The sequence below is a fragment of the Bombyx mori genome, chromosome 8 (assembly GCF_030269925.1).
Source record: "Bombyx mori chromosome 8, ASM3026992v2".
Lineage (NCBI taxonomy): Eukaryota > Metazoa > Arthropoda > Insecta > Lepidoptera > Bombycidae > Bombyx > Bombyx mori.
Genome location: NC_085114.1, coordinates 13,171,706 through 13,195,308, shown reverse-complemented (window position 1 = coordinate 13,195,308; position 23,603 = coordinate 13,171,706). Strand labels below are relative to the sequence as shown.

Genomic DNA, 23,603 nt, shown 5'->3' with positions numbered 1-23,603 from the left:
TCACTTCTAAAAATTCCCTATTAACCAAAACCGGCACGCACTCTTAAGGATAATCTAAATTTGCTTTTACTGGTAGGGCGTCTTGAGAGCCCACACGGATAGTTACTATCAGCTTGCCTATTTTTGCCGCGAAGCAGTAATGCGTTCACATTAGACAGCTCCGATAACCGCTCAACACCAGGTGTACCGTAAACTCTTCACTGATCCAAACAAGCGGTAGGCAGCGGCTTGGCTCTGCCCCTGGCATTGCTGAAGTCCATGGGCAACGGTAACCACTCACCACCAGGTGGACCGTATGCTCGTCTGTCTACAAGGGCAATAAAATAAAAACAAAAATAAAAAACATTTTGCATAACTTTATCATTGCTTTATTTATTAAATTCCCTAAACACTACTATGTCAAGTTCATTTCTGTTTGAGGAAGTCCTTCCGCTGTTGCTGCAACTTCTGTTCTAATATCGTTATCTTCTCCTGATATTTCCCGTTCTCTCGATTCAGGGCCTGTATAGCGGAATCCTTTCTTGCCACTGCCACTTTCACCCTAATAATAAGAAAACAATTTTCACTTTCAAATCTGTGCAATTTTTTTTTTGCCTAAGCTGATAGCCTTGAGAGATTATTTCAGCGCAACCTTAACTAGTAGGTGAGCTCACGGGGCTCAAACCTGACGACGATGCTAACATGAACCCTAGCAAGAGCCGTGCTTCGCAGAATCTACCACCGGATCGGAAACGCGACCCACTGTGAAGATCCGGCGAGAAACTCAGTGGGCTGTGTCTGTGGGTTAATTTGCTTGCCGAGCCCTTCGTCGCAAGCGGGAACGATGACCGGTGCTTGAGGACTAATATATAAATCTACAGTGCTTTTTACGGATGTTCCGTTATAACTACTGAACCATGCATCTGATTGACTTGAAATATGGTATCCGTGTAGAAAATACAATGGGGTGGGTTAATTTACTTGTCGAAGCCTTCGTCGCGGGCGACGGTTTCGACGAGAATGATGACCGGTGCTTGAGGTCCCTAAAAGCACCGTTAGTGGATCGGGAGGATCCGAAATGACGTGCTGTGCTAAGATATATACACATAAGCCATATACATAGACATCAAAAGTTGTTTGGCTATTCTTTATCATGAGCAACGTGAATTAAGTCAATTTCAGCGTAGTTCAATAATAGAAGTGCAGGAAAAACAAAGATCAGCTCGAGTTGGGGCTGAAGAAGCTGGGCGAGACGAAACCAGCGACATTCCACAGCCGGAATGCTCATTGGGACGAGGCTGTTAGCTGTTCTAAACCAAAGTAAATAAACCTTTGAATTTCTGTCAAGCAGGAGGTCACGATAGATCAAACTCCAGTGGTTTTCCACTCTAGGCTGACCCTACACAGCCAACTAATATGAACTCACTTTGCATACAGCTGTTGCATTTGTTCCTCGTGGATCCTTTTCATGTCTTCTAAATTTTTGTTCAATGCGTCCACTTTCGCCTGCCACACCTTCTCACAGTTCTCTCTCACTTCCTCAGCCCTCGCTTCCAATTGATTGTTTTTCTATAAATACGTACAAACGTATATTTAATTTAGAAATACTATAAAAACTAATTAAAATTACACATTATTACGAAAAAAAAAAAAAAAAAAACCTTTTTCAGAGTTAACACCAAAAAGTTCACGTACGTTATAATTATTGCGATAGTATTATTACGCCATCTCTGGTCGAATATCAGAAACGAATATCAAAAGAACTAGTAACACCGAGAACGCTCGAGAAGTACAACGCCATCTATTATCAAATAACGGAAGACGACGAATTTTAAAGTGCTCGTTAAGTGTTTTAATTGTTAAATAGAGTTTAAATGTGTACTTCGGTGGAAGTTTTATTTATCCCGAACCCCAGGTCGTAACAGTATATAGAACTGACGTCATATGTGACGAATGAGTATGATATCACAATACACCCGCTTATTTTGTGCTTCTCAAGAAATCACAACGACAGCTATCTCAAAACGCTTAGTTCTTTCTACCTATTTGTAATATTTTTAAATACATAAACGGGTGATAGAGGTGTTAAACGATTACCGATACCCATTGATATCGCAATATAAATGCTACCACTCACCTTCAAACACGGGTAATATATCACAATTGTATAGTATAACGGCTATAATAGTCTTCAAACTTTGAATTGAATACAAACAAGACACTGGTTATTCCGAAGTCCTTTGTAAACATGGCTTAAGTACGTATTATGTTAAAAAAAACTAGTATTTGCCAGCGGGATTCGAACACCGGCACAGACGCATCGCTCGATACGAATGCACTCGAAGTCTTATCCTTCAGACCGCGACGACGGGTAGATTGTTCTTGAGTTGTTAGCTCTCCTCCCGGGCAGCAAATCCCGTCCCTCCTGGCTGAGCCTTTGCTCGCCCACCTGTACTAGTGAAACTGGAAAGGCTTCTGGACCACCAGAAAAAAAACCAAAAAAAAAACCCGCGACGACTTTTGCACGCATCAAATCAAACGTATCCAATACTTTCATTTGAATCATTAACAAATTGACTATAATACTCACTTCTGTCATTATCCTATTTCTCGTTTCCAATTGTGAAATACTGACTTCCAATTCGGCACCTAAACAAACACAATAATCATGACATTGTAGTTTTTTTTCCTTCCTATGCTGGTAACGTAGGGGGTCATGCTAGCGTAACCGAGCGAGTAGGTGAGCTCACGGGGCTCTAACCAGGGACGTTGCTAGCACTGGCCCTAGCAAGAGCAGTGCTTTGCAGAATCTACCACCGGATCGGAAACGCGACCCACTGAGAAGATCCGGCGAGAAACTCAGTAGGCTGTGTCTGTGGGTTAATTTGCTTGCCGAGCCCTTCGTCGCAAGCGGGAACGATGACCGGTGCTTGAGGACTAATATATAAATCTACAGTGCTTTTTACGGATGTTCCGTTATAACTACTGAACCATGCATCTGATTGACTTGAAATATGGTATCCGTGTAGAAAATACATGTACTTAATGGATAGGCTAATATTTATATGAGTGTTGGACTTCCTACACCAGTTGCGGGGGCGTCAATGATGAGACTCTTTCTGGGAGTGCGAAATAATAATGTTAATTTTAAATACCCAGCGAAGCGGACGGGTACAGCTAGTACAGTATATAATCCACTCACATCGGTCTTCAGTTTGTCGCACCCTGGCCTGCGCGTCCTGGTAGCGACGCAGCGTCGCCTGCTCCGTCTCGGCCAACTCCTTCAGCTCCAACTCGAACTGCTCCTTGTTCCTCCTGCACTTCCATTATTGAACTACGCTGAGATTGGTACAAATACAATACTTCCCACAAAAAGTCATTTCGGATCCTCCTGATCCACTAACGGTGCTTTTAGGTACCTCAAGAACCGGTCATCGTTCACGTCGAACCTGTCGCTTGCGACGAAGGGCTCGGCAAGTAAATTAACCCTCAGACACAGCCCACTGAGTTTCTCGCTGGATCTTATCAGTGGGTCGCGTTTCCGATCCGGTGGTAGATTCTGCGAAGCACGGCTCTTGCTAGGGTTCGTATTAGCAACGTCGTTAGGTTTGAGCCCCGTGAGCTCACCTACTAGTTAAGATTACGCTGAAATAGCCTCTCAAGGCTCTCAGCTTAGGTAGGAAAAAAAAACCCCGAAAACCCTTCAGTCAAGAAATTGCGCAAACCGCTGTTCTCGCGTTCTCGTTAAATGAGGAATTCTTGAGTGACATTTACACTCGACGTGTGCATCTAAATTGTTGCAACAATATACAAGTGGCTTAGATCAACACCTTCGTCTCCTCTCGGGGGAGACGTGGGAGCCGACCGAGGGACTCGCCGGAAACTGGACAGCAGCGTTCTCCGAGTACTATATTATACTACGAAGCAATCATGGGTTACGGTTTGAAATGTAGAAGAAAGAAAGACATACAATCAATAGAAATAAACGAGGAAGGTGTCGGGGTGAGTGGCGACATTTACGTTATTGATGTCCATGGACTCCGACAGCCGGTTCACGACTGTGAGCACGGTTACCTATCTTCAGACGTATTTTCCAAAGGATCATATTTATCAAATACCGTAAGAAGTTTAAATTAGCAATTCATCGTGTAGATTTTTTTGCCATTTGCGAGCACATGAGCATGCAGCCCACCCGATGGTGAGTATCTACCGTCGCTCATGGACATCAGCAATCCCAAGGGTACAGCGAAGCTACTGCCTGCCGAGTGTATGCTCAGCTTACCTTAAAGCTTCCTGTAGTTCCTTCCTGCCCGTTTGAGCTTCCGCTTCCATACTTTCAATGGCTTTTTCAATTTCTCTGTCTCGCTCTTGCTTATGTTGTGCGGCTATTTCCGTCACTTTCTTCTTTAACAACACTTGCTGTTCCGCTTCGAACTCCTTTTTGTGCTCCTCAAATCTCTTTTCCAAATCTTCTTGTTTCTGTTTCAATTGTTCCTGAAAAATGTAAGTGCAATTTTTTTATTGCCCTTGTAGGCGGACAAGCATACGGCCCACCTGTTGGTGAGTGGTTACCGTCGCCCATGGACTTCAGCAATGCCAAGGGCAGAGCCAAGCCGCTGCGTACCGCAAGCCGCTGCCTACCGAATTACATTACATATTACCGCAATTACATAAGTAGCCTTATGTAATTGCGGTTCATGTATGTTCAAATTTATGGTCGAATAAGAAAGATTACATTTTAAATCATCAACACGTATAATAAAATAGTAGGAACGGGTGTGTCTGTACATTGAAGTGAAGAATATTTTATAGTACATAGAATATTAATAACAACGATTCTTATAAGGAATAATATAAAAATGAATTGCTGTTCGTTAGTCTCGCTAAAAGTCAAGAACGGCTGAACCGATTTGGCTAATCTTGGTCTTGAATTATTCGTGGAAGTCCAGAGAAGGTTTAAAAGGTGAAAAAATATGAAAATGCCCGGAATTAAATAAAAATAACAATTTTGTTTTTCCTTTGATGTGTCCCCCGTCGGACGGATTCCTTTTGTTTGTTTTAAGTTTATGTTATACATTATTGATTGAGGCACTACGAAGTCTGCCGGGTCAACAAGTAAGGAATAATTTTCTGTCTGTTTGTTTCGTTGATCGCGGAACTACATGTTAATTTCTTCACTTTTACGTTATTTTCAAAGGTCCAAAGATATTAATTTGGAGAAGAGCATGGGTTTTATTTCATTAAGATGGGTTGTTTAAAAATTAGTTAATTTAATTTTAAGGTTAACGGAATTTACTTTTAAACTATTAGATGTTAGAAGTTACATGGCAAACAATAGGTATTTGAATACGAAAATGATTATGTGTTACGTTTTTACGCTCAAACCACTGTATCGAATTTGACAAAATTTGGTATGTGAACAGTTTGAAACCCGAGGCGAGAACCTAAGCTAAAGTACATCTCGATGCCTCCAATGAACACTACGCTAGTTCCAAATTCGTAGATTTACAGGAGGAGCGTTTAAATAAAAGTTGATAAAATCTTTATTATTGCAGATATATTTATGGTTTTTTTGTGTAATTACCTGATTTACTCTTGCTTCGAACCCCATCAGTAATGATTAATTGTAATACTTTTAACATAGTGAAGCGATTTCCGTGAAAAACGAAAATTTCAAAATTTTTAGTTAGAGTAGTGTTCATTGGAGGCATCGCTCATAGCTGGTCAAGCAATGTAAGGTGTAGTCCACTTAAACGAATCACACGTCATTACGGATCCTCCCGATCCATTAACGGTGCTTTTAGGCACCACAAGCACCGGTCACCGTTCTCGTCGAACCCGTCGCTTGCGACGAAGAGCTCGGCGAGCGAATTAACCCACAGAGACAGCCCACTGAGTTTCCTCCCGGATCTTCTCAGTGGGTCGCGTTTCCGATCCGGTGGTAGATTCTGCGAAGCACTGCTCTTGCTAGGGTCAGTGTTAACATCACTCCGGTTTGAGCCCCGTGAGCTCACCTACTAGTTAAGGTTACGCTGAAATAGCCTCTCAAGGCTATCAGCTTAGGTAGGAAAAAAAACAAACGAACCTACAAACATAAAGCTAGTCAAATACGAATATCGAACCTCTAGTTTCGCCTTTTCCAGAGCTATCTCGTGTTCCAGCTGCGATCTTTTCTCTTTTAACGCTCTCTCCTCCGCCTGACGCCATTTTTCTGTGTAAGCATAGAAAAGTTTTACCCACCTGTCTATCAGTTTCTGTCGTGAAGCAATATTCTTTTGCTTCGATAGTTTGATGAGCTGACAGCCCACATATTGGAGCCCAGAGACATATATAACGTAAATGCCGCCACCCACCTTGAGACATGAGTTCTAAGTTTCCAGTTTTTACAGTACAACGGCTGTCCCACCCTTCAAACCGAAACGCATTACTACTCTTTTTTTAAATACCTATGCTGGTAGCCTTGAGAGGCTATTTCAGCTTCACCCTAACGTGTGTAGGTGAGCTCACGGGGCTCAAGCCGGAGTGTTGCTAACACTGACCCTAGCAAGAGCAGTGCTTAGCAGAATCTACTACTGGATTGGAAACTGAGAAGATCCGGCGAGAAATTCAGTGGGCTGTGTCTATGGGTTAATTCGCTCGGACGGTGACCGGTGCTTGTGGTACCTAAAAGCACCGTTAATGGATTGGGAGGATCCGCAATGACGTGTTTTGGGCGACGTCGACTGTTTACCATTCGGTCTACAGGATCGGGTATGTGCATTACTACTGCGCGCATTCGTCAGGTTTGAGCCCGCGTGCTCACCTTTTCGTTCTGAATCTCTGAATCGGAATCTATTATAACCCCTCGAGGTTACTAAAAGAGACAGAAAAAGGCTGCGCGGCTGAAATAGGCAGAGCAGTGGTAACTACCCGTGCGGACTCACAAGACGTCCTACCACCAGTAAGAAACATGCGTTAGTTTAAAAGGTGAGATATCGGTTGGTTCCAATAGCAGTACATACGCAGTGAATATCTCATCAGTGCTAAAGTCATTAAAAAATAAACATACCAATCTCATCTCTTTGAGCTTTTTCCTTTTCAGCAAGTTCAGCGGCGATTCTCTCGTTCTCCGCTCTTATCTCGGCGACCAAACGAGTCCTTTGTTCTTGGTACGTCAACTCTATTTCGAGTATCTGCTTTTCTAATCTACAGACAAGTTTATTAACCATATAGTTGACGAAAGGACGAAAGGTTCTAAATTAAACTGACCAAAATTTTATCGAACATTGTGTTTTTGACCCTTTGCAATCGATTGGTGGGTCTCAATATTTTAGTTTGGTGCGGAAATTCGATGGTATGTGGGTAAACTAGTTGTGTTACTTTATTTGATTATTATTATCTTGTTTATGTTTTTGAGATCATCTGTTCTTATAGTTCTTTTTGTTGTTTGCAATTAGATAAATCATGTGGTGAGCGTAACTCGCCTTTAGAGCAAGGGGGTTAATAATAGGCATGATGACAGTAGTAAAGTATCACCAAAATATTTAACAAATCTAATGAAACAGGATTCAAGGATTTTGAAAAATGTATTTATTCTTATATTAATGACGACATTTATGATTTATTTGTTAAAATAAATCTACAAAATACAACAATCAGCCATTATAGCTTAAACACCAATCAGAGCGAATTATACGTCACGTCTCAGTAAGGGTCATCTTGTTTCGTTTGAACTTACGCGCGATTACTGCAATTGTAATAAAAAAAAACTATTGTTTTCGCTTTACCTGTCGCTAAAATACATTTTATAATCGTAGTTTACCATTTCCACAAAAGCCATCAGCAAGCTCTCTAAATGGGTTATTTAATCTAATTTTCTTTAGACACATGAGTATAATGTTAGAAGGAATATTGGTATGTTTTTCTATTAAATCAATTAAGTAATAACAGCTTTTGGGAACTCCAATGTAAGAACGCGGGCTCTTTGTAATTTAAACCAAGGTACATTCCAGAATTTTAGTTGCCACCTGGTTTTTATCATCTTGTATCATGTCACCGCAGTCTCATATAGATATAATTAATAATAAAGAGATATTGTTGATAGTGATGATTCTCTGTGCATTACAGATGGTGTAAATGAAGTATCACTATCAGATTGCCCGATCCATTAACAGTGCTTTTAGGCACCACAAGCTCGACGAGCGAATTAATCCATAGACACAGCCCACTGAGTTTCTCACTGGATCTTCTCAGTGGGTCGCGTTTCCGATCCGGTAGTAGATTCTGCGAAACACTGCTTTTGCTAGGGCCAGTGTTAGCAACACTTCCGGTTTGAGCCCCTTGAGCTCACCTACATGTTAGAGTGAAGCTGAAATAGCCTCTCAAGGTTATCAGCACAGGTATGGATAAAAAAATCAGATCTTCAGGGGGATATATTTGCCTTGAAGGTTTATCTAATGTGGCATAATGTCCATGGCGACGTGAAATTGCCTCTTGTAACTTTAAATGGTGATGAAAAAACAGAATGGGTATTAGGTTTCAAGGGTGATGTCATCTGATTTATTAATTTATTTTCTGTTTGAACGGCTTTACTTCTGAACTTGTGAGTAATAAATACTTGAATAGACCTATCAGTAGTTCTCGAGGCAAAGTTTTCTGGTAAATCTTCTTCTATGTTGTCATGCAAAACTAAAAAGTAAAAATAGCAAATTATTAGACACAAATAAAATGCAGGACTTAAGAACATACCTACGTAAATACAATCTGCACTTTTTTTACAAACAATGAATCAAACAAAGTTGACAATGTATTTAGTAGATATTTTATAATTTACTTTTTCCATAATAAATGCTTTAGCGGGTTAAAATATTAGGTATGTATGATAACAGACAAAGATTTTAATGGTTATTGTCTGAATTGATAAATTATGGTAAATAGTATAATAAATGAAATTAATCTATAATATATTGAAATATAAACAGATAAGTAGTTACCTGAACCGCTGGATGAAGGTTCTCCAAGCTCTAAATGTTTTTTAGTAATGCTTTTCTTCTCCAATTTTATTTCAAATTCTTTAATTAGTGCCCGTCTTAATTTCTTGACATTGTACGGTCGTTCTTTCGCATTAGCTGTTCGTTTTCTTTTAACTATCTGGCATTCAAATTTTGTGGGAATACAGCCTGGTTTCATGCGGACCTGCGACACCGAACCCATTACATGATATTCCATATAATTGTCCATATCATGTGGTAACTGGAAAATGAATAAAGCACTCATTGAAATAAAGATTACTCGTTATTCAAGAGATAAACGATAATATCAGAAAATATTGAACTTATGAAATTTTAGGTCACACATCACTGTAGAATTTACGAAATATGTACAAACTTACATCAAAATGATCTTCACAGAAATAAATTGAAGAATTTAGACTTAAACCTGTTGGATCTCGCCGTGCAAGAGTCAACCATTTATATCTCATTGTTTTGTTATTTGGGACGTAAATAAATAACTTTTTCGGGGTTTTTATAGATGTATTAGTGCACCGAGGGACCACGCAGCACTTATACACTTTTGAATGCATATTTGATAAGCAAAATAACGAATATATTAAGTGTATAATCTATGCAAAATAACTTGATTTAATAAACAAGCATTTAATGTTTGCTATAAAATGACATACTGAAGTTTACTGAGCCGTGACGTATTGACAGACGCCATGACTTAAGTGTATAACCTATGGCCATGACACTGAACAGCATTTTAGCGCGAAATAGAAAATTAAAATTAAAATTTCATTTTATTGCATGAAAACCTTTATTTTCTACAGAAATATGAAATATTGTTAATTTAATAGATACTTCTGAATATCCATAGACTTATATAGTAGGGACACGACATATTGTTCTACAAGTTTTTTTATTTATTTTTATTGCTTAGATGTGTGGACGAGGTCACAGTCCACCTGGTGTATTATTGTACGATTGCTTATACAAATAGCACCCATCTTGAAGGCACACACAAACATATATCGATCTCGTTCTTACTCAGCATTGTAACTCGCAGGAAAACAATATAACAGTATTTCGGTGCGTACATAAAATGAAACATGAATATATACCGGTATAACGGGGTGATTATGGACAAATTCCAACTTGATGAACAATTTTAAGGTAGTTGTTGATGTTTAAAATGCTATATCAGGATCAAAATGATTGAGTCTTGGGGGTATCTTTGTTAACTAATTTAAAGCTATGCAATTAGCATTCCAGTTTAAGCAAAAAAAGCAAAAATAGGTGCTATCCCTATTTACCCCGTAATTGCGGTTATTGGGGACGAAATTAGTGTTAATAGAGAAATTTGCTAGGGCTGGCACTCCTTGGTTATAATTAATTTATTTATTTAGTTGCACCAATAAAGTGATCATCAATAAAAAACATTGAAAAACTGACAAAAGTACATTGCAGATGGCATGAAATGCCATCGACAATCGACAGTACATTGACAACAAAAATAAAAAATATATAACTAAAACTTGATTACATTTAACTACTTATGATTAATTTATATTTACTTGGGAAATTATCCGCGACAGATTTTTCCTGTAAGTTGTGAGAGAATTAGAACAAACATCTATTTCATCACTTAAAATTAATTCAGCGCAATCGGACAACTCCGAATGAACATTGACGGAGACCGCGCTACCGTGGTCATTATTGTAGTCCCAAAGGATTCTGTTTAAGGGAGAGTAAGCACCTAAATTCGAACGAGCGGGCTTTCTTATCAGTGGTTTATATTTCGTCGTTCTTAGTAAGTACTTGAGGTACATGTCTGTGCCAAACCGACTTACTTATGTTAAATTGCTTAGCTATTTCAACTAAAGACTTATTCCTAATTTCATAGGCTTCTATTACTGTTTTTAATATTAAGGCATCATATTATCTCTTATAACGATTTGCACTCTTTGATACGTACACGCAAGGCATATCTAAAAATAGAAAACAACGTAACTGATAACATAAATATTTGACAAACAATAAAATAACACTGCATTGATAATTTTGAATAAAAGTTCTAAACAAAAACATCATGAATAAACCAGATTCTTACCAACAATATTAAAAAATATTGTTATAACTACATAAACAACCCTACAAACCTGTACCTATTTGTACTTAGGTCGTTTCCATTTCACTTATGCTCATCCCAATTGACCCTTTTTTCGTTGTTATTTATACCTGAGACGTCCCCAATATCCCCAAAAACAATAGATTTTTACATGTATTTTTATTTTATCAAATACATTAAAGCCAATAACAACTGAGACTTACCTTTAATATATATGATGGTTCAAACACTAAATAACGTTTATAAATCATTCTTCTATTATTATCAAATAAATAAAAGAGAGCAAAGTTTCTGGCACTAAAATAATTACCACCACAAGAAGTTAATTTGAAATTCGATTTTTTATAAGTTAGCAGCTATTATCATGCATATTCAGAGTTGTTTTGTGAACTTTCAACATTCTACTATTACACTGCAAAAAACTGAATTTTTTTTTTTTTTTCCTACCTGAGCTGATAGCCTTGAGAGGCTATGTCAGCGTAACCCTAACTTTAGTAGGTGAGCTCACGGGGCTCAACCTGACGATGTTGCTAACACGAACCCTAGCAAGAGCCGTGCTTCGCAGAGTCTACCACCGGATCGGAAACGCGACCCACTGAGAAGATCCGGCGAGAAACTCAGTGGGCTGTGTCTGAGAGTTAATTTACTCGTCGAGCCCTTCGTCGCAAGCGACGGGTTCGACGAGAACGGTGACCGGTGCTTGAATTACCTAAAAGCACCGTTAGTGGATCGGGAGGATCCGAGATGACGTGTTTTGGGCGACGTCGACTGCTTTCCATTCTGTCCGCAGGATCGGGAATGTAGTTACCGGCGGCCACGATGAGAGGGTTCTCGTGTCGTGCCGCTTTATCGAAGTGGCGCATGGACGCCGACTGAAGATACTTACTGATGGACTCTAAGTCCAGGTCGTCATGGAGGTCGACGTTCCTGACGAACCACGGGGCTCCGACGGCTATCCTGCAAAAACGGGATTGAATAATTTGAAATGATTTTAGGTGTATGCGGGCCGCGTGAGCGAACACTACACCTGCATAGTTCATGACGGGGCGTATGCAAGTTTTGTAGAGTGTCACCTTATTTCTAAGGGACATTTAACGTCTCCTACATATCATCGGGTAGAAAAAAACTGAAAATTTTGCAACGATTAAAAAACTAGTATTGAGCGTCGAAAGATTTTCTTGGTCTTTTCCCCATTCACCTCTCGGTCCCTAATCACCCCATTTTACGGTAAATGTCTAATGAGGCCGAAAATCCGCCATGTTTAGCGCACCAAATGTCATTGTCACGTCAGTCGCCAGTTCATCCGTCTGTTTTGGGTTGTACATTACTTAATGAGTTTGATATCGATTTAATATGATTGCTTATATAAAATTTCGTATTTTATTATGCTATCCCGCTTAAGACGTACAAAAATAATAATAAAGACATATTTTATATCGCCGCTCCCGCTTGCCGCGCCTCACGACGCGCCACAATTCGCACCGCTCTCGACTGTGGCCAGGGGGTAAAGCTTTCATCCCTTTCCGACACATGCGCAAGTGCGAGCGAGACCGCAACATACGAAACGACGATAACGTTTAGCATGCTAGAAATGGGCAGATGGCACTGTACTACGCCATATGTTTATCTTTTGCGGTCACTGAGTTATCAAACGACAACTTTATAAAATCAGTGTAGCAACTTTTAAAAATCGTCATATCGTTTACTTGTCTTAGATTTTACACATCTAAATCACATCATCTTTGCACATAACAATATACTTACTTCCTGTTAAAGTATAAACTCTACAAATAATTAATACTCAACAATATTTAAAACAAAATGAGCCAAGAACATTTATCGATAAAACCTAATAACATTAAAATCTTCTGGGCAGCACTAAAACCGCCCGGCCAGATGACGTCACAGTGGCAAGCATTTTTTGTTGACGTTTCATTTCCATAGATTTCATACTTCAGTGGGTAAATTGCAATTTGTCCACTGTGGTGGTGAAAATTTAGTCCGAGCGTCAAAAATTTGTCGCCGGCGTCCAAGGAAGAAATATCGTAGCGCTATTGAGTTACCTTGGGGGATTCACATCAGAGTTTCAATGTACCAACTCCCACCCAAGCCCATTGCAACCAACTCAATGTGGATGATTGTCAACGTCCAGTGAGAATGTCATTACAGATTTTCAGACATGAGCGTGACCCTTCTCGTCGAATGCGAAGAATGGTTCGGTATGCTATTTAACCCACACGTACAGCTCACTATGTTTCTCGCAGGATCTTCTCAGTGGGTCGCGTTTCCGATTTCATGCTAGATTCAGTTAAGCATGGCTCTTGCTAGGGCTATTGTTAACAAAGTCTCTCAAACTGAGCCCTGTAAGCTTGCCTACATACCTACTCAATGAAGTCGGGACCATTCTGGCCACTGATAGTAGGTATTCAAACAAACACATAAGATAGAAGTAACTCTTCAATTCAGAATGCAGTTTCGATTCACGATTTAACACTTTTTTTATTGAATAGGGTGCACGGGCTCACAGCTCACCCGGTATGTATTTACCGGAGCCCATAGACATCTACAACGGTAATGCCGCCACCCACCTTGATATATGAGTTCTAAGGTCTCAATATAGTATAGTTACAACGGCTGCCCTTTATACCTTTCAAACCGAAACGCATTACTGCTTGACGGCAAAAATAGGCAGGATTGTGGTACCTACCCGTTCCGACTCACAAGAGGTCCTACCACCAATAATTACGCAAATTATAATTTTGCAGTTTTCATTTTTATTACACGATGTTATTCCTTCACCATGAAAGTCAATCGTGAACATATTTTGTTAAGTACGTATTTCATTTCGACACATGGTGTCTTCGGAAGTATGTCTGACACGCAATAATCTGAACGTAATTGTTAATTTAGATATGTAATATTACTCAATCTTACCTAGAACTAGCCAGCTGTCTCTCTCTGAGCAACGCCGCCTCCTTTTCTTCCTCGAGACATCTCCTCAACTCCTCAAGTTCTTGTGCGTGCTTCGCCTGACTCCTACCGATCTGCTCCGCGTGAAACATCTTCAGATCGGACACCTCTTTTTGCTGTCGGTCGGCCATTTCTCTGAGTTCCCCTTCTAAGCCCTTGACAGTAAGTTCCTAAGGAACACATACGGGCTTTTTTGCTGTGTTGTGACAGATGAAAAACGTAAAAGTTCCTCTATTTTGTGGTGCTGTATAGTAGTGGGGCGGTGGACTATCAATAGAAAAACTAGCCCGCGTCTTAAAATAATTACGATAGGATATGACGCAAAAGAGAAACTCTTCAAACAAGCGCGGGTGTTTATGCTATAGGAACAAACGAAATAATGGGACCTATATTTCGGAGTCAGAATGCACACTACCACCATTAACTATAATATTATATTGATCAAAATCCTCAGAATGGTTGTTAAAATTGTCAAATCAAACCAAATTCCCCAAAACATGCTTTCGAAATACCTTAATCTTCTCAGCTTTCTGTCGGACCCAGCGCTGTCTCGCCACCTACGGAAATTAATACGTACATTAATGTACAAATTTATGTAGGATTGGTAAGAACAAAACGTATGAAAAGAGTGTGGAATGGAACCTTAAGATGTGAGTAAGAATGGAAACACGGTAAGAATGGAAAAAAGTGACAGAAAAAAGCAAAATAGCGAAGATGATTTGAATGAGCAAGGCGTAAAAAAAGTGTCGGTCAATTTTTAATTATAATGAGAGAGAAGATTTTGGAAGAGAACAATAAAAGTGCAACAGTGAACTAATTTTATTTAATGCGCTCCGATCCCAATTCTATATCGACAAGGACCGGACTGCATTTCAATGAAATTTTCCAGGAATCTTCAGGTAGGGAGCGGTCGAATATCGACCAACAAAGCGGGTCGGGTTTGACAAGTAAACTTATTTATGTACTTCATTATAGCTATTTGTCTTTATTTTCTAGGATTTTTAAGCTGTTATTAACATTTTGATTCAACAGATAAAACATTGTTGGTGGAGGTGGGTTGGTAAACACGATGGAGGTATTTAAGCCTGCACGGGTAAGCACAATCCGGTTTGAAGGGTAGGTCATTCATTGTGCAACACAATTGAAACTTGTACTTTGTGGTTCAGGATGTATGGCGGCATTCATATTGCGATGTCCTGGGACTACGATAACGTGATTATCCGCTCATCCACAGCAATTAATGAAACTTCGCTATTGACGCCCGCTTTCTTTCCTTCCTCCTTTCCTTTCTCCTCGAAAACCTTTCCTTTTATAAGTAAGTCCCGAGTGACCTGTTGCGCCGCCGCCATCTTGTCGTGCTGGTTCCTCAGCTCCAGCTTGTACCGCTCCTCGAGGGTCTGTGCAGCTCGCTTCCACCGCTCCTCCGCCGAGCGACGCTCGTCCACGAGCTGCTCGATGCGGTGGTTCAAGGTTTTCTTGTCATTTATCAACTGAAACAATTATTTGTTTTACATATCAACGCTTGAAAGGCAAACGTGACTAAGCGACAATGCGTGAACTTTACAGTAGACTATAGTTGAAATACCTGAAAAAAATTCTATTTTAACGAATCTAGCTGTAGGATTGAAATGATTTTAATAGACCTAGAAATATATATTTTTTGCGCATCGAATATGCTTATTGCCTATCATTGATGTACAAAGCAGTTATTGTCGCTTAGTCACGTTTGCCTTTCAAACGTCGATATACTTTATTGCAGAGACGGGTGAATGAGCTCGCAGTCCATCTAGACCCATGGACTCTCTTGTTACGGCGTCAGAATGGTTTTTCAAAATTTACCTGCTGTTCGTCATTTTGATTCACAAATGTACGTGAGAATCACCTTAACAGTAAGTCCGAACAAGAAGCTTATGAAATGTGGTCCACTGAGTTTCTCGCCGGAACTTCTCGGTCACGTTTCTGTTCCAGTGGTAGATTCAGCGAAGCCATGCTCTTGCTAGGGCTAGTGTTAACATCGTCTTTAGGTTAGAGCCCCGTGGGTTCACCTACTCGCTCGATGACGCTGGCGTAGCCCTCTATGTCACCAGCATAAATAGGAAAAAATAATAATGAAATATGCCAGTCGTGTTACCTGGTCAATGAAGTTCTGGTGTCTTTTAATGGTGTCCTCGCATTCCTGCTTCACTTTGTTAATATTTCTGATCGATTGCTTCTCCAAATTGCTCACTTTCTGTATCATCTGAAATAATACCAAGAATAATGAGATACAAACTTTCGCACACAGACACAGGTTACAGAGCACTGCTGTCAGCCCTGAATCAATTCTATCTTATGTACCAAAAATTATGATTTAACACTATGATTTACATATAATTTTTTGAAATCACTTTTATCCTTTTTATTTTTTCCAAACTGATACCTACAATAAAACCGGTTTATTCTATATATTATTCGGTTTCAATTGGTGCTGAAGATTTGTTATTGTTTGACATCTCTAATGTAGAGAGTCTTTTATTCACCGAACACTAAGCTACGACCCGGATGTGGGAATCATATCCTAAAATTTGTGAGTAATTACTGGTGGTAGTACTAGGGCGGTATTGTGAGGCACGGGTACATAGGTATGGCCGTTTTGACTATTTCTGCCGCGGAGCAGTCTTACGGTTCGGTCCCAAAGATGCAATGGTGCCTTGAGGAGTCTATGCACTTTGGTAACCATATAACACACCAAAAAAATCAATTGTAAGACAACAATCTTGTTAATGTCTTGTCTATATTAATTTTTTATTGTGAAATCTATGGTGTAAACACTGCAATACCTAAAATGTATTTGTGTTTAATATTCCGTGAGTCGCGCTGAAAAGGGGTGTATTTTCACTAATCTATATACAGCACCTGTTCCTTGTGATTGGCCAAACTCTCCTGCAGCAGGGCGATGCAGCAGGATCTCTCTTCCAACTGCAGAGAAGATGTCACCAGTCTTTGCGCGAGTTCTGTTTGTGACAGTTTTAGCAGGGACTCCAACCTACAATATAACGATTACTAAGACGGGTGGACGAGCCCACGGTCAGCCTGGCAAGTGGTCACCGGAGCCCATAGACATCTACAACATAATGCCACCACCCACCTTGAGACATGAGTTCTAAGGTCTTAGTTTTTACAGTACAACGGCTGCCCCACCCTTCAAATCGAAACGTGTTACTGATTCACGGCACAAAGAGGCAGGATGGTGGTAAATACCCGTGCGGACTCACAAGATGTCCTACTATCACTGTTACAATCAGTAGTTTTATTAACTGTAAAATCGTCGTGGCCTAACGGATAAGACGTCCGGCGCACTCGTGTTGAGCGATGCACCGATGTTCGAATCTCAGGCGGGTACCAATTTTTCTAATGAAATACGTACTCAACAAATGTTCACGATTGACTTCCACGGTGAAGGAATAACATCATGTAATAAAAATCAAACCCGTAAAATTATAATTTGCGTAATTACTGGTGGTAGGACCTCTTGTGAGTCCGCGCGGGTGGGTACCACCGTCCTGCCTATTTCTGCCGTAAAGCAGTAATGCGTTTCGGTTTGAAGGGTGGGGCAGCCGTTGTAACTATACTGAGACCTTAGAACTTATATCTCAAGGTAGGTGGCGCATTTACGTTGTCGATGTCTATGGGCTCTAGTAACCACTTAACACCAGGTGGGTTGTGAGCTCGTCCACCCATCTAAGCAATAAAAAAAAAACAACTAACGGCCCGCTCCGGCTCCGCTCGGGTCAACAATAATTTCAATGATATTTGACGTTTTTTTTATTTTTTAAATAAAAGAACACTTATTGCGGCATAACTAAAATAGTTAGACATATGCTGTCGCGATACTTTTTGTAAATAATAATGTGCTACGACTTTGTAAGTCGTAGCACATTATTTTATTCTATCATCAATAGTTTTCGCAGGGCACGCGATGTAAAGAATGTTTTAGGTAATTTTTTTATACCTTGGATTACATTATTGGAGTTTTAGTAAGTATCCCTAATTTTTTTCAAAAAAGATTACATCCTATGTCGCCGGGAATAGTGTAGCTTCCAAACAGTGAAAGAATTTTTCAAATCGGTTCTGTAGTTTCGGAACCTGTTCAATACAAACAAACAAACAAATCTTTCCTCTTTATAATATTAGTATAGATTTATAATATTATTATAGACGAGCTGTTCCCGGAATTTCAAACGTGTAGGGTATCTTCTATTTAATTATGAATGTTTCTTTGTGTGCTCTTACTTGGGAACAGTTTGTGGCGCGCTGCTTGTCACGACCGATAACGCATCGTTCGCACTCTGTTCAACCTTCTCCAGAAACTGAAATATTTCCCTGGAATAAACAAATAGATCAAGTACACTACTACATTAAGGTTAATCGAAGAATAATTTGACTGTGTCGTGCCTTCTGATACATGATTTCCTGTACTTATATAGCAATATGAAATTCGCCGGAAGAAAATACAAGACTTTTTGGCGGGAACGCGAGGAGTGAAGTTGTGTAATTTGTTTTATTTTGTCCATTCAGTGTTTCTTCAGGTTTAAATGTGTAATAACGGTGGTTTATTAACTGTTTAATATCTGTAAAAGTGCACAAATGTGGGAAAATGAAATAAAGCCGCTGGACGTAATTTCTCAGGATCCTCTAAAAAATCCACTGAAAAAATTTGAGTAAATGACCACCATTTTACTGAGATTATATTTCATCCCATATCATTTCATTAGATTTCATTTCATTTCACTCTATAATATCATTTTTCATAAAAATTTGAATATAAATAAGACATGACTTAAAGGTTTTAGTTACCAGGTCATGAAATCCCTTAAAAAAAAGAAAATATAAACGTTATGACAGTTCAAATCTAAACTAAAAAGCATTCCAAGTGTTAATTAAGCATACGATCCGGGGAAGCGATTCAGATAGTAAATAAGGGTTTATTTAGGACTCAGGCTAAAACAGTACCACCCTATCTCTTCTTGTGGGTGGTGTAAAAGGCGAGCAAGGAATTCAATAGAGACTGGGCAGCACTGAACTCTAAATATTATACCAGGGTATTGCAATCGTTAACCAGCATTTACTGGCCCGCACCGGTGTGCCATTGATTTCCACCGCGAAGCAGTCACGCGTTCTGGTTTGTAGGGTAATTGCTTGTGGTGGCGAAGAGCCCAGTATTCTCCCCAGCCCAGTGGAGAACTCTCTGGGGCGAGTCTCCAAATGGGGTGAATTGAACTTGGTTCAATTCAACCCGTTAAAGACACAAGTTTGCGCGTTCACTGCGAAGAAGGACCCCTTTGTCATGGCGCCGCAATTCCAAGGAGTATCCCTGCAACCTTCCGAGAGTATTGGGATACTTGGGGTCGACATTTCGAGCGATGTCCAGTTTCGGAGTCATTTGGAAGGCAAAGCCAAGTTGGCGTCCAAAATGCTGGGAGTCCTCAACAGAGCGAAGCGGTACTTCACGCCTGGACAAAGGCTTCTGCTTTATAAAGCACAAGTCCGGCCTCGCGTGGAGTACTGCTCCCATCTCTGGGCCGGGGCTCCCAAATACCAGCTTCTTCCATTTGACTCCATACAGAGGAGGGCCGTTCGGATTGTCGATAATCCCAGTCTCACGGATCGTTTGGAACCTCTGGGTCTGCGGAGGGACTTCGGTTCTCTCTGTATTTTATACCGTATGTTCCATGGGGAGTGCTCTGAGGAATTGTTCGAGATGATACCGGCATCTCGTTTTTACCATCGCACCGCCCGCCATCGGAGTAGAGTTCATCCGTACTACCTGGAGCCACTGCGGTCATCCACAGTGCGTTTCCAGAGATCTTTTTTGCCACGTACCATCCGGCTATGGAATGAGCTCCCCTCCACGGTGTTTCCCGAGCGCTATGACATGTCCTTCTTCAAACGAGGCTTGTGGAGAGTATTAAGCGGTAGGCAGCGGCTTGGCTCTGCCCCTGGCATTGCTGAAGTCCATGGGCAACGGTAACCACTCACCATCAGGTGGGCCGTGTGCTCGTCTGCCTACAAGGGCAATAAAAAAAAAATAAAAAAAAAAAAAAAAAAAAAAAAAAAAAAAAAAAAAAAAAAAAAAAAAAAAAAAAAAAAAAAAAAATATATATTTAGCGTCCTTAACTGCTGGACGATAGTCGGGCAAACATTCATGTGACGAATAGATTTGATTGCTCTCTGTCTAGTTGTTTAAGCAAAGCAAGAATAACGCAAATAAATTATCATTATAAATATATATTGTTCAAATGGAGAAACTCACATGAAATTATCCTTTGGTAGTGGCGTCTCTTCTTCTGTATTGCTATTCGCCTTTTCATTGTCTTGATTCCTCAAAGCAGTCGTTACAGGATTATCACCACAGTTCTCAATCTCTTTCAACATTGAATATATATCTAAAACAGTTGAGTTCGAATTCAGTTCTTTCACTTTGAACGAATCCTTGTCTCTTGGACTAGTTGTTTTAGGTGAAGCGACTCTTTCATTTACTATATTATTTTCGTTACTAATCAAAGGCTCAGATCTCATTGGTTCTTCAGGAAGAACTTCCTCCCTGTCGACTTCTAGTATTCTTGGCGAAGGAGCCGACAAAGACATCCAAGATTCCACGTCTTTATCATTTTCTATCCCCTCAATTCTTGCACTAGATGGAATCTTTGCAGTAGGCAAACTCTTTTGTGTTTGATTTCTTATAACTGATATATTCTGGTTTGTAGTGGATCTAGTTTTATTATTCCATTCGTGTCTGTACCCTAAATTGTCGTCTTTAGATCTCAGGTTAGTAACTTTCTTTTTCAAAACTTTTGACGCGTTTTCTTTAATATCTCCATCTTTAACTTTAAAGTAATTTTGAATCAATTCTTTCGTAGATATTTTTGAAATATCTCGTTTCCTCATATCTAAATCGTTTCTAGTCTTAGCCGGGGAATAAATCGTCTGCACTTCTGAATAACTTGTGTTTTCTCTTTTTCTGTCACCAATGTTACTGTTATCTTCAAACATCTTGTCAATATTCAAAGGAGTAGGGGATATAGCATCGCATTTAATATCTTTAATTGTCAATTCATGTAAATTATTTATAGCTTGCAGTTCTCGTCTGTAATCCTCTATTACTTTTGAAGTGTAAGCTTTTGTAGTACTGTTTAGAAGATACGTAGGATATTCTAACTCGTTCTCGTTTTCGAACTCGTTATCTTTTGCATCTTCCATGTTTTTAGTGTTAGAATCGTTAATCACTTTATCTTTATTTGGCGAATTTTGTGGAGGCAAGGCAACATGTCCTTCTTTTTGCAAAAAGAAATCTTTGTACAGCAATCGGCTGTGGTTTAATGGTTCTGTCCATTGTCTCCTCTTATCCAATGAAAGTGTATTATGATAAACCTTCCCGTTGCCGGATGATGACGTACTATCAAGGCTTTTTGGTTGATCTTCTAACTTTTCTTGAGTAATAGCCTTTTCGTGTAAGGTCGTTGTTGGCAGCGAATAATTTTGACGATAACATTTATCATCATTGATTGCGCTGTCCGGATATCCTGAATCCTTGGACGACGAGTCGGTGTGAATGGTACTCGAAAGTTTATTTTTATAAGCGCCATTACTGATATCGTCGTAAAAGCTCGTATAAGTTCTAGGTTCACTCACAAGCATTGCTGATGCTTCGTTGTATTCGTTTCCTTGAATTTCATCCATCAAGTCATCGCCCCTTGCCCTATCAATATGATCGTGACCTCTAGCATCTTCGAGAGAATTTTCAGGCGATAGACTTGATAGATTATGCGATGGAAGAGTATCCAAATCCTGTGTGCATTCTTCCTCTACCAATGACAACTGTTGTTTCGTTAAATTCAGACGACGAGAATACGAATCAATCGCATCTGCAACTTCAGACTGTACGTTCGAGCTGAAAGAAACCCTTCCGACAATATCTTCGTTTTCTTTTCTTCCTCCGTCTAAAGGAATGAAATAAGATTCGTAAGACCTAGTCTTAGGAGGAGAGAGACTTCTGTCGCGGTACATATTCTTGTTCTTCTCCGGAGACGGTGTTCTCTCAGTTATCTTCACTTCCATTGAATATTCTGATCTACTATTTTCTTCGTTAATCGGACTGTCCATTTTACTAGCTTTCTTAGCAATATTCCTGTACTTTAGCAGGTTTTTAGGGTTCGTTACTTTGGATTTGGGGCTCAATTGCGCTCTCGCTTTTATTTTAGTTCCGAGACTTATGAACGTGTCTTCCGAACCGTAATCAGAAGCATTGCTGCAAATTTCTCGATCCTTTCTTACGTTTTGCTTCTCGCGTGCACTTCCATTCGTCAATAAATCGAGCGTTGGTGCTACAATTTTTATTGGCGTTATTGAATCTGAAATAATCAAGAATTAGAAATTTCGAGACAAAATACAATTCTCAACAATTCATGATTTTAAATAGAAATGACAAAATGTGGGTAGCTAAGTTAATACGCGAATGTACAACATCCGTCTATCCCAGGTACTAAGATCAGAGAGAACAGGTGTACGAGGCAATAGGCTAGTTGTCGCCTCTTCAACTAAACCTATGTGCTTAGTGCAAGATTTTTAACGTTCTCGATAGAGTAAAAGTTAACTCAAATTTATATCATGCAGTTGGAACAGCACCCCTAGCGGCAAACGTAGGCAAACATTGTTAAAAATAAAATGATAAATTACTGTTATATGATTGCAGTAATTCCGCACTGAATGTCTTGAAGAAACTTCTAGTGGAAGGAGCTCGCCCTTTCGCGTCCGCGGAGAACGGTCTCCTAAATCTTTCTTGATGTTCCTGCAACAATAATAAATAAATATTTACATGTATGTAGCAGTTCCTTTTAGTCAAGTAGGTAGGTAGGTGGATGATGCAGCGTTAATTTTTAACTCTATCGATAGATGGCGCTATATGTACTTTAGAAGATAAAATTTAAAATTAAGTAACTAATAAGTTTTTTTTCTGTAAGATATACTACCTTGACAAAATTGCCTATTGGCTTCTAGGCATTATAACTCGATATTGTGGGCAATAGCAGCAGAAAAGGGAATAATAAAAAAAGCTTTTATTTACGCAAGTTTAGTTAACATCGTATATTAATTTTAATCGAATCATTTTCATTCATTTAATGAAGCTTATTAATTTAAAACCGTACCGGACTAATACAGGAATTCTGTAGCGCCGATCGTGGTCTGTTTCTTATGTTCTTCCTATCGTCTTTCCTCTTACTACGATATGTTAAATTCACAGGGGACCCCAACAAACGCAGGTTCGCGTTTTCTTTAGACATTTCACGAACATAACACCATAATATAGTTAATGATTTGGTAATATTGATCAAACGGAATCAAACGTCAGTCTGTTAGCGAAGCGTTTAGTTTTGTTGACATTTTTATTGTGTTGCTAGGCAACGGCGCCCTATTATTAAGGTACTCGTAATATGTCAGTCTGTTTTGTTGCGAAAGGCATCCGTAACACGACTACATAAGTACCGTATGTGTAAAAATCACAAAAGAAA

The 23,603-nt window shown here is 39.6% G+C and overlaps 2 protein-coding genes across 2 annotated transcripts; both read right to left on the bottom strand.

Annotated features, from left to right (window-relative positions):
• Positions 1–344: 344 nt before the first annotated feature.
• On the bottom strand, positions 345–23,598 carry LOC101737156 (centrosomal protein of 131 kDa). Its single transcript, XM_038012527.2, has 16 exons — positions 23,241–23,598; positions 22,771–22,882; positions 20,348–22,445; positions 18,328–18,417; positions 16,951–17,080; positions 16,187–16,294; positions 15,387–15,545; positions 14,568–14,612; positions 14,020–14,225; positions 7,028–7,164; positions 6,102–6,190; positions 4,262–4,473; positions 3,182–3,294; positions 2,570–2,628; positions 1,406–1,548; positions 345–541 (listed from the first exon to the last, which is right to left on the bottom strand). Exons 1-16 carry the CDS (start codon positions 23,373–23,375, stop codon positions 406–408), a joined length of 3,972 nt encoding a protein of 1,323 aa, XP_037868455.1. The 5' UTR covers positions 23,376–23,598; the 3' UTR covers positions 345–405.
• LOC134199295 (uncharacterized) lies at positions 7,339–10,420 on the bottom strand. Its single transcript, XM_062669868.1, has 3 exons — positions 9,350–10,420; positions 8,952–9,210; positions 7,339–8,646 (listed from the first exon to the last, which is right to left on the bottom strand). The coding sequence occupies exons 1-3, from the start codon at positions 9,539–9,541 to the stop codon at positions 8,408–8,410; spliced, it is 690 nt and encodes a 229-aa protein (XP_062525852.1). The 5' UTR covers positions 9,542–10,420; the 3' UTR covers positions 7,339–8,407.
• Positions 23,599–23,603: the final 5 nt, after the last annotated feature.

Bases quoted from the DNA above. Each gene is read 5' to 3' on its own strand.
- LOC134199295 (XM_062669868.1), bottom strand. From the start codon at position 9,541: ATGCATTCAAAAGTGTATAAGTGCTGCGTGGTCCCTCGGTGCACTAAT. The intron at 9,211-9,349 runs GTAAGTTTGTAC...TTCATTTTCCAG, and splicing joins TCTGTGAAGATCATTTTGAT to TTACCACATGATATGGACAA. The intron at 8,647-8,951 runs GTAACTACTTAT...TTTACTTTTTAG, and splicing joins ACCTTCATCCAGCGGTTCAG to TTTTGCATGACAACATAGAA.
- LOC101737156 (XM_038012527.2), bottom strand. From the start codon at position 23,375: ATGTCTAAAGAAAACGCGAACCTGCGTTTGTTGGGGTCCCCTGTGAAT. The intron at 14,613-15,386 runs GTCACTCGGGAC...TAATTTCCGTAG, and splicing joins AGATGGCGGCGGCGCAACAG to GTGGCGAGACAGCGCTGGGT. The intron at 1,549-2,569 runs GTGAGTATTATA...ACGTATTTATAG, and splicing joins GAAATAGGATAATGACAGAA to AAAAACAATCAATTGGAAGC.